Source organism: Theropithecus gelada, chromosome 11 (genome assembly GCF_003255815.1).
Source record: "Theropithecus gelada isolate Dixy chromosome 11, Tgel_1.0, whole genome shotgun sequence".
Taxonomy (NCBI): Eukaryota; Metazoa; Chordata; class Mammalia; order Primates; family Cercopithecidae; genus Theropithecus; species Theropithecus gelada.
This window is the reverse complement of record NC_037679.1, coordinates 65,796,625-65,810,214: the sequence shown is the minus strand read 5'-3', so window position 1 is coordinate 65,810,214 and position 13,590 is coordinate 65,796,625. Positions and strand designations below refer to the sequence as shown.

At 40.2% G+C, this 13,590-nt stretch overlaps 1 protein-coding gene and 1 long non-coding RNA gene across 4 annotated transcripts in view; one reads left to right on the top strand and one right to left on the bottom strand.

Moving 5' to 3' along the window:
• Positions 1-13,590, top strand: part of LOC112634091 — a 274,927-nt gene that overhangs the window by 36,925 nt on the left and 224,412 nt on the right. The window lies entirely within an intron of this gene.
• Positions 1-13,590, bottom strand: part of RFX4 (regulatory factor X4) — a 179,309-nt gene that overhangs the window by 25,555 nt on the left and 140,164 nt on the right. For all 3 annotated transcript variants that reach the window (XM_025401166.1, XM_025401165.1, XM_025401167.1), the window contains 2 exons: positions 3,517-3,636; positions 2,685-2,855 (listed from right to left, as the gene is read on the bottom strand). In XM_025401166.1, the coding sequence (XP_025256951.1) occupies positions 2,685-2,855; positions 3,517-3,636 (291 nt within the window). The remainder of the gene's footprint in view (positions 1-2,684; positions 2,856-3,516; positions 3,637-13,590) is intronic.

Genomic DNA, 13,590 nt, shown 5'->3' with positions numbered 1-13,590 from the left:
TGACACATAAAATGTCCTCACGGGGGGAAAAAATACATGTGTGTACATATATAAATGAATAAACATATATAGGATTCTGGATCCAAAGTTTTCAATGCAGTTTTTTTCTTTACACTTCAAAAGTATGGTTTCAGATATTGAATCTAATGTTGCAGATAAGAAGTCTGTTATCAGTCTGGTTTTCTCTCCTTTGGAGGTTATCTATGCATTTTCTTTGGGGAAGCTAATAAGATTTCTTTTATCTTTGATTTTCTTCAGTGGGCTTAGAGGTGATTTTTTTTTAATTTTTCCATTTATTCAGCACATGTTCAATGAGAGCTTTTGGTCTAAAAAGCCTTGTCTTTATTCCATTTTATAAAACTCTCAGCTATTATAACCTTCACTTTCTCTCTATTCTTTCTCTGGACACTTATTAAATGAATATTGCAATTTCTGACTTTATCAGTCCTTTTTCTCAACATCACTTTTATACTTAGTATTTCTTTTTGCCACATTATCAGAGAATTCCTCAGCTCAGTCTTTCGGTTTACTGATCCCTTTCAGTTAGATCTAATTTTCTAATATTTAACCTATCTATTGAAATTATTATTTCAACAATTATATATTTCCTTTTGAAGATATTGACTCTCATGGATATGATTTCTTTTTCTTCTTTCTTTCCTTTCTTTCTTCTTCTTCTTCTTTTTTTTTTTTTTTTAAACAAGCTATCACCCAGGCTGGAGTACAGTGGCCTGATCATAGCTCACTGCAGCCTCGAACTCTTAGGATCAAATGATCCTCCCATCTCAGCCTCCTAAGTAGCTGGGACCACAGGTGCACACCACCATGCCCAGCTAACTTTTTAAAAAAGTTTATGTAGAGATGGGGTCTCAGTATATTGGCCAGGCTGGTCTCGAACTCTTGGCTTTAAACCATCCTTCCACCTTGGCCTCCCGAAGTGCTGGGGTTACAGGGTGAGCCACCATGCCTGACTGATTTTTTAGTTCTCATCTTAACAATACTTTTCAGGTTGTCCCATTAACTTTATTCCTTTGGATATAGACTCTCTGTGTTTTTAAGTTTGTTGCTCCTCCTTCATGGAATTGGGCTTCCACAGATGCTTGGGTGACTTTTAATTGTGGTAACATATATCCATATTAACCCCTTTTTTTTCCTGAGATGGAGTCTTGCTCTGTTTACCAGGCTGGAGTGCAGTGGAGTGATCTCAGCTCACTGCAGCGATCTCAGCTCACTGCAGGTTCCACCTCCTGGGTTCAAGCGAGTCTCCTGCCTCAGCCTCCTGAGTAGCTGGGATTACAGGCGCCAACCACCACACCTGGCTAATTTTTGTATTTTTAGTAGAGACAGAGTTTCACCATGTTGGTCAGGCTGGTCTCAAACTCCTGACCTCGTGATCCAGCCGCCTCAACCTCCCAAAGTGCTGGGATTACAGGTATGAGCCAACATGCCCAATATTAACCATTTTCAAGTGTACAGTTCAATGGCATTAAGTATATTCATCATGTTGTGCAACCATCACCACCATCCATCTCCAGAGCTTTTTCATCATCACATACTGAACCTCTGTACCTATTAAACACTAACTCCTCATTTCCCCTCCCTCCAGCCCCTGACATCCACCATTCCATTCACTGTGTCTGTGACTTTGACTCTTCTAGGTACCTCATATAAATGGAATCATGTATTTGTCCTTCTGTGTCTGGCTTATTTCATTAAGCATACTGCCTTCAAGGTTCATCTGAGTTGTAGCATGAGTCAGAATTTCATTCCTTTCCAAGGTTCAGTAATATTCCATTTATATATATACACCACATTTTCTTTATCCATCATCCATCAATAGACGCTTCGGTAGTTTCTGCCTTTTGGCTATTGTGAGAAATGCTATTAGGAACACTGATGTACAAACATCTGTTTGGATCTCTGCCTTCTTTTGGGTGTGTATCCAAGCTTGGGTAATTCTTAGTTGTAAATTAATCTTAGGAGACTCCTGTGCACATCTTGGACTGTGTGGGCGGTAGCATCAGCCTCATGCCATGTGCCCGGCAACTCTAGCTTAGCTCAAGACTCACATTCCCAGCCCCTGCCTGCTTGTGGTTGCCATAGTTTAGTGTAAGGTTTCCTGTCTGCCTCCCTTTCCAGAGAAAAAGAAAGCAGCTCAGTTTTTGATTCAGAGAGTTCCCTTTCTTGTTTTCAAGAATGTTTGTGTATTTATGTTATATAGCATTATAATCATTTCTGGCTTAGTTTTTGGATTGTATCATGTGCTTAATTTGCCAACTTGAAAACAGCAGCATACAGAATGTGTACCAATGAATAAATGAGAACCTGTACGTCATTCACAAATCCAGGAGATACCTAGGTTTTGGCATTATCTTTTGGAGATTGTGGGGGAAGAATGTTTTTCCAGAAAGCTCTTTTTTTCTTTTTTTTAGACAGGGTCTCACTCTATCACTGAAGCTAGAATGCAGTGGTGCGATCATGGCTCTTAGCAGCTTCAACCTGCTGGGCTCAAGCGATCCTCCTACCTCAGCCTCCCAAGTAGCTGGGACTATAGGTGTGAGCCAAGATGCCTGGCTAATTTTTAGTTTTTTGTGGAAATGAAGTCTCACTATGTTGCCCAGGCTGGCAGAAAGCCCTTTCTTCAAACATTCACTCCCCAAAGTTTTTGAGGGACTTCCCATTACCTGTAGTGCTGAGGCCAGTGTACTCAGGGGATGGATTGCTACCAGGGGAAGAGGGAGGTGGCACTTCCACAGATGGGGCAGATTTTGCTGGAGAAAACGATGGCACTGGTGAAGGGGTTGGCGCCGTAGCCTCTGCAGCCTCTGTCAAGATGATCTCTTCTCGGACTTCTGCTGTGGATAGACACAGGGGAAGTTTTTAGAACCAAATGTAAAGGCAAGTGTCTCTAAGATACTTTAAAAAGTGAAATATTCTTCTAATCTGTGTGATGTCACTCTTGCTTAAAACTTTTCAGTGGTTTCCCATCACCATCATGGCACTCAAGGCAATTTGCATATATACACATGCCCACTTTATTTGTTTGTTTATTTATGTACTTATTTTGAGATGGAGTCTTGCTCTGATACCCACTCTGGAGTGCGGTGGCACAATCTCGGCTCACTGCAACCTCCGCCTCCTGGGTTCAAGTGATTCTTGTGCCTCAGCCTCCTGAGCAGCTGGGACTACAGGTGTGTACCACCACACCCAGCTAATTTTTTGTATTTTTAGTGGAGATGGGGTTTTGCCATATTGACCAGGCTGGTCTCGAACTCTGGCCTTAAGGGAGCTGCCCACCTTGGCCTCCCAAAGTGCTGGGATTGCAGGTGTGAGCCACCATGCCCAGCCCACATGCCCACTTTAAAGAGGAAAAAGACACGATTGGTTTGATACCACTTGACCTGTTTACCGTAACTAAATTCTTTGAGATACAGAGTTAAAGAAACATAAAGCACAGAAGTAAGGATACAAATAACATTACTAAGTGGTGCAATTCCCAGGAAAATGCTGGCTTACCAGTGCTTCCCTCTCCCTTCATGGCTCGCATGAGCTCATTGGCCCGCTCCTGACAGTGCAGAGATTCTAACAGGTAGAGCACGTAGTCATCAAACATTAAGTGAATTAGGTGAAAAGACCCTGGTGAAAAAAAGGATCAAACAGAAAGTAAGTAGTGCTGTAGGCCTCCTCTGTCTGGTCAGCTGCACAAGTTACACAGTGTTCTAAATGGTCTGCTCAAGAGTCTAATTTTCCACTCACTTATGATCTCGTCATGGTCAGAGGTTGCATTTCTCAGCTGTATCCTCAGCTTAGCCTAGTGGTTGGCAAGGTGAGTGTCATTAACACTTTGTGGCAAGTGAATCTTTTCCTTGCTGAAGTTATATTAGTATGACACCATCAAAAATGGCACCCACCGAGCCACCTCTGAGCTCTCACATACCTACTGGCCTCATCCTCATGTGAGCACCCCTCACTCTGTTCAGCATTTATTAACACAGCGTCTCTCACTTTTATCTCTTCCATCAGCGTATTATTCCCCCAGCTGGACTTTAAGTATGCCTGTGGTGGGGACTTTGCCTTCTATTGCTGTCTACCAATGTACCTGACATAATTCTAGGAGCAAATTTGAAAATTTAAATCTGCAACAAGCTATTTACTTATTTCCCTAAATGTTTTCAAGACCTCATTTAGCACATGGTTCTTAGAAAAGGTAATTCATTGAAGATAGTTGGTCTTTTCAGGTGGCAGTCTTCATTTTTCAATTTAGAGTAGATTATTTTGTAAAAGGGAATGTGAACAGTCATTTCTAAAGACTTTCCTATATGCCAGTCTCTGTGCTCAAAGTCTTATCTTCTCTAATTTAATAACTACAACCATGTTGTAAGGTGGGTATTTTTATTCCTATTTTGTAGGCCAAGCACTTATGCAAGATGACACAATTAATAGATAATACATTATTTCAAAACCAGCTTTTTTTTTGCATGTCATGCTGCTATCGTGCACAGTGGAATGGTGCACCTACGGTAGGAGCTCAATTAATGTCTACTGTAATCAAGGCCTCATAGATCCAGGGTCAGAGAGAGGGGCCAAGCCTTTATCTCCCATCCCATGTTTCCAGGTCCCAATAGGACATCTCCATGTGGATATCCTGCAGTCCCTTTAAATGTCCAAAACTTTTCACCTCTCTCCAAGCTGACCAGTATACTGCTTGTTTTTTTCCCATTTCCTTCTAGTTTGCTTTTTTAGAGACTTTTTTTTTTTTTGAGATGGAGTTTCACTCCCTTGCCTGGGCTGGAGTGCATTGGCACTATCTTGACTCACTGCAGCCTCTGCCTCCCGGGTTCAAGCAATTTTCTTGCCTCAGCCTCCCTAGTAGCTGTGATGATAGGCACGGACCACCACACCTGGCTAAGTTTTGTATTTTTAGTAGAGGTGGGTTTCGCCATGTTGGCCCGGCTGGTCTAAAACTCCTGACTTCAGGTGATCCACCTATCTCGGCCTCCCAAAGTGCTGGGATTACAAGCATGAGCCACCGCGCCCGGCCTTTTAGAGACTTTATGAGACACTCTGGCATTATTTTTTTTGTCATTCTATCTTCGTCATGATCATTACCACCACCATTATTATCATCATCATATCTACTGTTTATTGAGCGTTTACTCTGTCCCAAAAACTCTGCTAAGCACTGAACGTATGTTTCTTTCTTACAACAAACTGTAAGGTAGGTGGTATTATCCTCCCTTACCAATGAGGAAATGAGTCTCGTCATTAGTGATCAAGTAGGGATTTGCCTCAGTTTGGTCTGGCTCCATAATCTGTTCCCATTCCCCTATAAGTCATTTAGTTCAATATCTTCATAGCACAGATGGGAAAATAAGGCCGAGATGGCATAAGTGACTTGGCCCCTAGAGGGGCCACTTGAGTTGGGAACTAGGTCTCTCCAAGTCTCGGAAATAAGGTGGTGGAGGCTAGTTGGGGGCTTTTGGAGCACTCCTTGGTGAAATTTATTTATTTTCTCCTTAACTGCACCTAGCTTCTGTATACATCCACACCCTTCATCTCGGATCAGTTAATTCTTTTGGTCTAGAAAGGCTAGAGAGGAAAATCCCTGGCTTAACTGTAAGGCCACTAGATGCCCAGCAGGTCATGAACATGACCCTCTGTCTCTAGAACCTGCCACAAACTCCTGTCCTTGTTCCCACAGAGCTCAAGGCCAAGGTCCACTGTCCTGCACCTCCTTCACATCCTTCTTCCATCTCCAGTACTATGTCGGTTTTTCAACCCCATTTGGAATTCAGCAAAGTCCAGGTTCTGCTCAGTCATTGTGAGATGCAGTCTCTAAAACTAAACTTTCCATCAGTTTCCCTGAAATGGGATCCTGTGAGCCACTGAGGAGGAACAGCACCGTGTGGGTAATTATACGGGCTGTGGATTAAACTGCCCAGGTTGAGATCCTAGCTCTGCCACTTAGTATCTGAGACTTTAGATGAGTTCCTTTACCCTCCCTAATGCTTATAAATACTGAAAACAAAATCCGACATTTATTGACTGCTGACTCTGTGGCAGCCACTGTGTAAACCACCGGAGATTTATTTTGGCATTGAATCCTCATCACAACCATGTGAGGTAAGTTACACTTTCCTTTTACAAAGGAGGAAAGTGAGGCTTAGGGAGTTAAAGTAGCTGTCTAATGTCACACAGTCATTAAGTGGCAGAACCAAGACTTGAACCCCGGACTGTCTTGACTCTGAAGTTGCTCTTCAATCATTATGCACTACAGCTCTCTAAAAGGACAGTAAAATGTACATTATAGAAGTACTAAAATGAGGGAAAGTATCTATTAGATGCTTAATAATTGGTAACTATTGTTATTATTGCTAAGGTCCCTTTTGCTACTATGTTCTAAGATCCCATGACACGACTGTTGTGTTCATAGAGTCAAAGAAGTCAAAAGATAGCATCAAATAAGGAAAGGGTCTCCAAAATGAAGAAATTATTTGCTGGGATGTTGATCTGAAGTCAACATGGATAGAAAGAGAGAAATGTACTATGAAATAATGAATTAACATGGAAAGCTTAGATGATAAAAATCCAAGCTAGTCGTTTTAGGATGAACAAACATTTTCATTTTATTCCATCCTCCTGTTTTATAAGACAAGGAGACAAAGATCTGATGAGGTGAAGAAACTTGCCTAAGATTACTCTTAGAAAACATCAGAGCTGAACTTGGAAGCCGGTACTTTAGGGAAAGTGCGGATTTGACATGGGGCTTCAAGCTGTCTTCATTAATGCCTCTGATCAGTTACCGGTTAGTCTGTTAATTTTCCATTGTAAATTTTAATCCTTGAAACAACAAGAGTTTGTAGAGCTACTGCTACTTGCTAACCATTGTGCTAAGCGCTTTGACTACAAAGGAGCCATAAAGCTCAGTCTCAGACTCCACAGAAGCTAAGTCTTCTTAGTAAGCAGAAATTAATCATTAAGATTATTGGGCAGTAAACAGTTCAGTGCCAGGGTGTCACAGCAATGAGGATAGTGCAAATCGATGAAGACAGGAAAAATGAAAAGGAAATACAGAAAGACTGATGAGAGAGAGACAGACATCAAAAACAAGAGGGGAGAGGCAGTTATAGCGAACATCCCGCTTTATTTATCTCCTTAGCATTTCTCACCATCTAAGTTAAATACTATATCCTGTATTTAACTTAATTATTATTGCATGCCTCCTCCACTAGATTGTAAGCTCCATCTTGCAGGGATTTTTCTGTCTTGACCAATGCTTTATACCCAGTGACCACGACAGTGCCAGGCACACAACAGAGACTCAATGGATATGTGTTAGATGAATGAATCAAATAGACAAGCATTGACTACTTCCATATGCACCGCGCTAAGTAAGCTCTTTTAACTTGTCAACAACACTGCAAAGAAGGTATTATCTTCAGTTAATACATGAGGAAATGAAGGCTCAGAGGGCTTGAATAACTTGCTTAAAGTCACAGAGCTAGGGAGCAGCAGAGCCTGTTACAGAAAAAGGCATTAGGATAGAGACAAAAGGAGATTTTATTTTGTTATTGTTATATGGTAATATAGTTAATTGCATTTGGTAGAATCAAAGCATTTCATTTCTCATGAAAAATATCCATCATAGAAAAATATAGAGAATTCTAAAATGAACACTAGTGTAATCACCACCAATTTTTGTTAGAATTATTTCCAGGTACCTTTTAGTTTCTATTGCTATTATGAATTGTGTGTGTGTGTGTTTTAAGTTATATTTAAGTTATATAGTGAAATTAAGAATGCCAATGATTTTATAAAAACTGAATTCAGGGCCAGGCGTGGTGGCTCACGCCTGTAATCCCAGCACTTTGGGAGGCCGCAGCGGGCAGATCACAAGGTCAGGAGTTTGAGACCAGCCTGGCCAACATGTTGAAAAGATACAAAAAATTAGCCGGCTGTGGTGGCGCATGCCTGTAATCCCAGCTACTTGGGAAGCTGAGGCAGGAGAATCGCTTGAACCCAGGAGGCAGAGGTTGCAGTGAGCTGAGGTCATGCCATTGCACTCCAGCCTGGGCGACAGGGCAAGACTCTGTCTCCAAAAAAAAAAAAAAAAAAACTATTTTCAGTAACTTGACTGAATTCTTATTGGTTCTATTAGTTTGTGGATTCTTTTTTGCCAGCAATCATGACATCTATAAATAAAGACAATTTTGTGTTTTCCTTTCTAATTCTTGTGTTTCATTTTCTTTTTTTAAGGCATTGGCTAGGACCTCCAGTACATATTTATCAGACATCGTATTAGAAGGCATTCCTGTCTTTTCATAATAGCAATGGGAAATTTTCTAACATTTCGCCATTCAGTGTGATGTTTGCTGCAGAATTCTAGATGCCCTTTAAGATATTAAATTCCCTTCTATTCCTAGTTTGCTAAAAGGTTTTTTTAAAACCATACTTGAGAGCTGAATATATTAAATGCTTTTTTTCTCTGTATCTATAATGATGATTATATGATTCTTCTCTTTTTATTAATATAGTATGTTAATTAGTAATTTTTCCTTTTAGGATTTTTGGCATAGTCTAATACTGATTTTAAAAATTTTGCCACTAACTTTGATCTGCTAGTGTTTTACTTAGAATTTTTTTCACCTATGAAAAAAATACGTGTAGGCGGGTATGGTGACTCACACTTGTAATACCAGCACTTTGGGAGGCCGAGGTGGGTGGATCACTTGAGGTCAGGAGTTCCTGACCAACCTGGCCAACATGGTGAAACCCCATCTCTACTAAAAATACAAAAATTAGCTGGGCGTGGTAGTACATGCCTGTAATCCCAGCTGCTCAGGAGGCTGAGGCATGAGAATCGCTTGAACCTGGGAGGGGGAGGTTGCAGTGAGCCTACATTTCACCACTGCACTCCAACCTAGATAACAGAGTGAGACTTTGTCTCAAAAAAAAAAAAGTGTGGTTGAGTCATAATTTTCTTTTCCTCTGCTTTTCTTGCCAGATTTTGATATTGAGATTATGTTAGCTTTGTAAAATGAGTTGTATATTTCTTTATTTTGAATGTAATTTAAAAACCAAAAACTAATTTGTATATTTGTTTTAAAAAGTTAAAAATAAGTTCTAGGTAAAAATATAACACGGAGTAATGAGAAGAGAATCTTCAAGGAACAGTTAAAGCATGCTAAGGTCTTTGTCTTTTTTAGGAATACTAAGTAACTTTTGACTTCGTTGGAGAAATTCATAGTTTGGATTTAATAAATGTTTAGCATATATGTTAATCAATTAAGGTATCATTACTATAAAGAATACAATCATTTCCTTATTTTGTGGGGGCAACCATTTTATTGAAGGAAATGAGGTGGGCAAAGCAGCACTGAGGACAATGAGATCAGACATCCTAGGCTGGACCAGGATGTCCTAAGCTTTGCAGTCACTGAAAACAGATTTTCTTCTTTTTTTTTTTTTTTTTTTGAGATGGAGTCTTGCTCTGTTGCCCAAACTGGAGTGCAGTGGCATGATCTTGGCTTACTGCAACCTCTGCCTCCTAGGATCAAGCAATTCTCCTGCCTCAGCCTCCCGAGTAGCTGGGATTACAGTGCGTGCCACCATGCCTGGCTAATTTTTGTATTTTTAGTAGAGACAGGGTTTCACCATGTTGGTCAGGCTGGTCTTGAACTCCTGACCTCGTGATCTGCCCACCTCGGCCTCCCAAAGTACTAGTACTATAGGCGTGAGCCACCTCGCCCGGCCTCTTCTTTTATTCTCTGAAATATTTATTTTCATGTTTATTTTCATAAACTAAAGATTTTATATTTTTTATAACTTTCTTATAAGTTTAGTTAAACTATAAAAACATTTATGCCTGATGTTTTTTGAAGGAAGAGACTTACTCCTTTATTGTGATTATCATTTGGTCTTTATTTCTACCATCCTATTTTGTGCTTTCATTTACCATCCATTTTCTATGCTGCTTTTATCTTCTCAATTCTTCTTTTCCATTTAATGTTTTATCTCTTAAGTTTTCATATTCTTCCATTTTCTTCTATAATCATGATTGTATTCTTTTAGTAATGATACCTTAATTTGTTAACATATATGCTAAGCATTTATTAAATCCAAACTATAAATTTCTCCAACAAAGCCTAAAGTTACTTAGTATTCCTAAAGAAGACAAAGACCTTAGCATGCTTCAACTGTTCCTTGAAGATTCTCTTCTCATTACTCCATGTTATATTTTTACCTAGAACTTATTTTTAACTTTTTAAAACACATATATAGTTTTTAGTTTTTAAATTACATTCAATAGTTAATTAAATATGTTTACATATTTTTACATTTCTCTCATCTTAAAACAGGGTCCCTAAATTCTTTGATGTGCCCTCTGTTAAGAACTGGGGTCTGTGCACCTCCTTGAGCCATGATAGGCTTGGGACTGCCTTTGACCAATGGAGTATGAGGGAAGTTACACTGTATCTAAGACTGGATCATAAAAGCAAAGTGACTTCACATTTGGGGCACTTGCATGTGGAACCCCAAGCTGGCACATGATCCTGACTTGCAAAATTCATAAGCATAATAAAATGGTTGTCTTAAAGCCATTAAGCCTGGGTAATTTATTACACAGCAACGGCAACAATAACTAGAACTTTGTTGTTTCTTGTATTCTAGACCTCAGCTATGGCTTTATTTTTCTTCTCGCTCAGGCTGGAGTTCAATGGCGTAACCTTGGCTCCACTGCAACCTCTGCCCGCCTGAGTTCAAGTGATTCTCCTGCCTCAGCCTCCCAAGTAGCTGGGTTTATAGGCACCTGCCACCACACCCAGCTAATTTTTGCATTTTTAGTAGAGACGGGGTTTTGCCATGTTGCCAGGCTGGTCTCAAACTCCTGACCTCAGGTAATCCACCTCCCAAAGTGCCAGGATTACAGGTGTGAGCCACCGTGCCCAGCCGAAATTCATCCTTTACTAGGTTTTTTTGTTGTTTTTTTAAGTGAAGATCTGTGGGTGCCAAATTCTGTCTTTGTATAACTGAGTATGTCTTTATTTTGCCCTCACTCTTCAATAATAGTTGACAGTTCTTTGTTCTCAACACTTAAAAGATATTACTCCATTGTCTTCTGGCATCTCTTACTACTCATGACAGTCTAATAATTATTCTTGTCTCTCATAGCTTTAAAATTTTTAATCTTAATCCATAGATTTTTAAAAAATATTAATAATATCATCAATGTGGATTAAACAAATGTTTCTAACTCTATTGTGGCATGCATCTGAGCCCAGAGTATTTGCCTTAATTGTGATAATCAAAAAGGAATGGGCTTTGTAGTCAGGGAGATTTGATTTTCAAACAGAATTCTGACATTTGCTGCATTGATCTTGTGCAAGGAAATTCTCCAAGCTCCCTTCTCACGTCTTTAGAAAAGTATCCATTATTACCTACATTGCAGAGTTAATGCAATAATTCAATGACAGTATGTGCCTCCAAAATATTTCTTATAATAGTCGTCATTATCTTGTCTTTGCTTCATTCGTATCTCCAATCTTAAGCAAATCCTTCAAGTTCTACCTCAGCTTCCTCGTCTGTCATATTGAGGGCAGTAATTCAGACCTCACAGGGTTGTGTGAGAAGTAATTGAGAAAATGTAATGTCTAAAGTATATCCGGCCCTCAATAAATGTTGCTGTGTTGTTATTATTAATTTTCTTTTACCCAAAGAAAGGTAAATGAGGTGGTGGCAGTGTAGCATGTCAGGAAAAACTCCAGCTTTAGCATGGGAATGATTGTGGGTTGAATTCAATCTGCCACTTCTCTGAGTCCACACGCAAGTCCTCTCTTCTCTGGGTTTTTACTTCCACTCCTGACTACAGGGAAAGCAATTCCTGTATCCTAGTGCTTGGTGGGGACCTGAATGACATTGCGAACATTCAGGTCCTGCAATTTAGCAGATTCTGCCTAAAAGGTAGCCAGGCCAGGCCATCTAAGCATAGAGAAGCAGTTGGGAAGGCTTGGTCGTGGCTACTTGTTCTGGGAGCCACTCCCTGACACATGCCCACATGGTCTCCCCGGCCCTGCCCAAGTGAGTGAGCTTTGATGCTAGGTCAGACAACAGGTGTGTAAAAAAGTGAAACCGTGGAAGTGTTGTGCAAGTGTGCCATCAGCTGTGCCCACACCCAGGCTGCTTTTTAAACTGACTTATGCTGGAGTGCTTCCGGGAACTATTATTACCTTCCAGATGTTCGTAACAGTGAACTAAGCAGGCATTTGGTGAAAACCCAGAATGAAAGGGTAAAGGCGCTAGCACCGACTTGAGATCTAGGTACTCTAGGAACTGAAATCAGATCAGTCGACTAAAAAGATGGTGTTTTTTTAAAAACAAAACTCTGATTTGCTCAGTTCCATTAGGACTAAAAGTTTGCCTGATAGCCTACCTTTGCTCACTAATTTTGCTAAAAACACTGCTTGCAGCAAAGAAAGAAAGTCTGGCTACTTTAGTTCACAGCATAGGTTCTTTCAGTGAAAAAGAATTAAGGAGAAGAGAGTGAAAAGGAATTAAGGAGAAGAAAGGAGTCAACTACCTTTGAAAGAGGCTGTTCTGGGAAGAGGTGATAGAGTCCCCTACGGGATCATTGTGATATTCCACACGATCATTGTAATGGTCAGCCTGTTACGCTGACACACAAACCCTGTAGCCATTCACAGCAACAAGGACCATGTGGGAGTTATAAGATATATAGAGCTGGCCCCTGTGGCTGGGGGAGGGGACCAGGGAACAGAGGGCTCTTTTTCCTAATTAGCTGTTTTCATACAGGGAACACATGACCCAAACACAACCACCAACTGGGTCTTTGACATATACAGGCAGAAAGGGGGAGCTGGGCTTTTGTCTGCCGCAAACTCTTTTAACTTGCCTGTCACCCCAAGCTGCAAAACTCAACAATGAGTCAGATGAGCTGGGCCGCCATTTCAGATAGTTTGCTAAATGGACTTGGAGACAGGTATTATTTCAACCCACTCAGGGTTGAAAAATACTGTAAAACTGAGACTGGGTTAATATCTCTTTTTTTCCTTTTCTAAGTGATTTGTGATCATCTTTTTTTGCCATTTGCCTGAGTTTCCAGTATATCTATCCCAAAATAGTGTGTGGTTCAAAAAGAAACACATTTCAAAGAACCATATTTCTTAGTAATAAATTCAACCCATTCATAAAGCCTAATCATTCTCCTGTTCAAACTTTCTTTTTTACATTGACTGTTAGTAAGCACAGATGCATTTCCAAGAATATTGCAAGGGAATTACTTTCCCTGTCTAATGAAAGGCACCTGCTAGCACACGTGGTCAGTTTAAAAATCAGCAAATTGAAGAATAAAGGATAAAGCATGGAGAGGATGCTCACTGTGTGGATGTGGATATGTGTGTATTTGTGTGTCATATTGTTGATTCTCTGACTTGGAAGCAATGAAAAAAATCTCAAATATTTTCCAACAGTTCACTTAAGGGAAAACAGTTCTGCATGAATGATTTCTCCAGAGCTAGAGGTAACATGTGCTAACACTAACTGTGCTGAACTGGAAGTCATCAAAATGCCGTG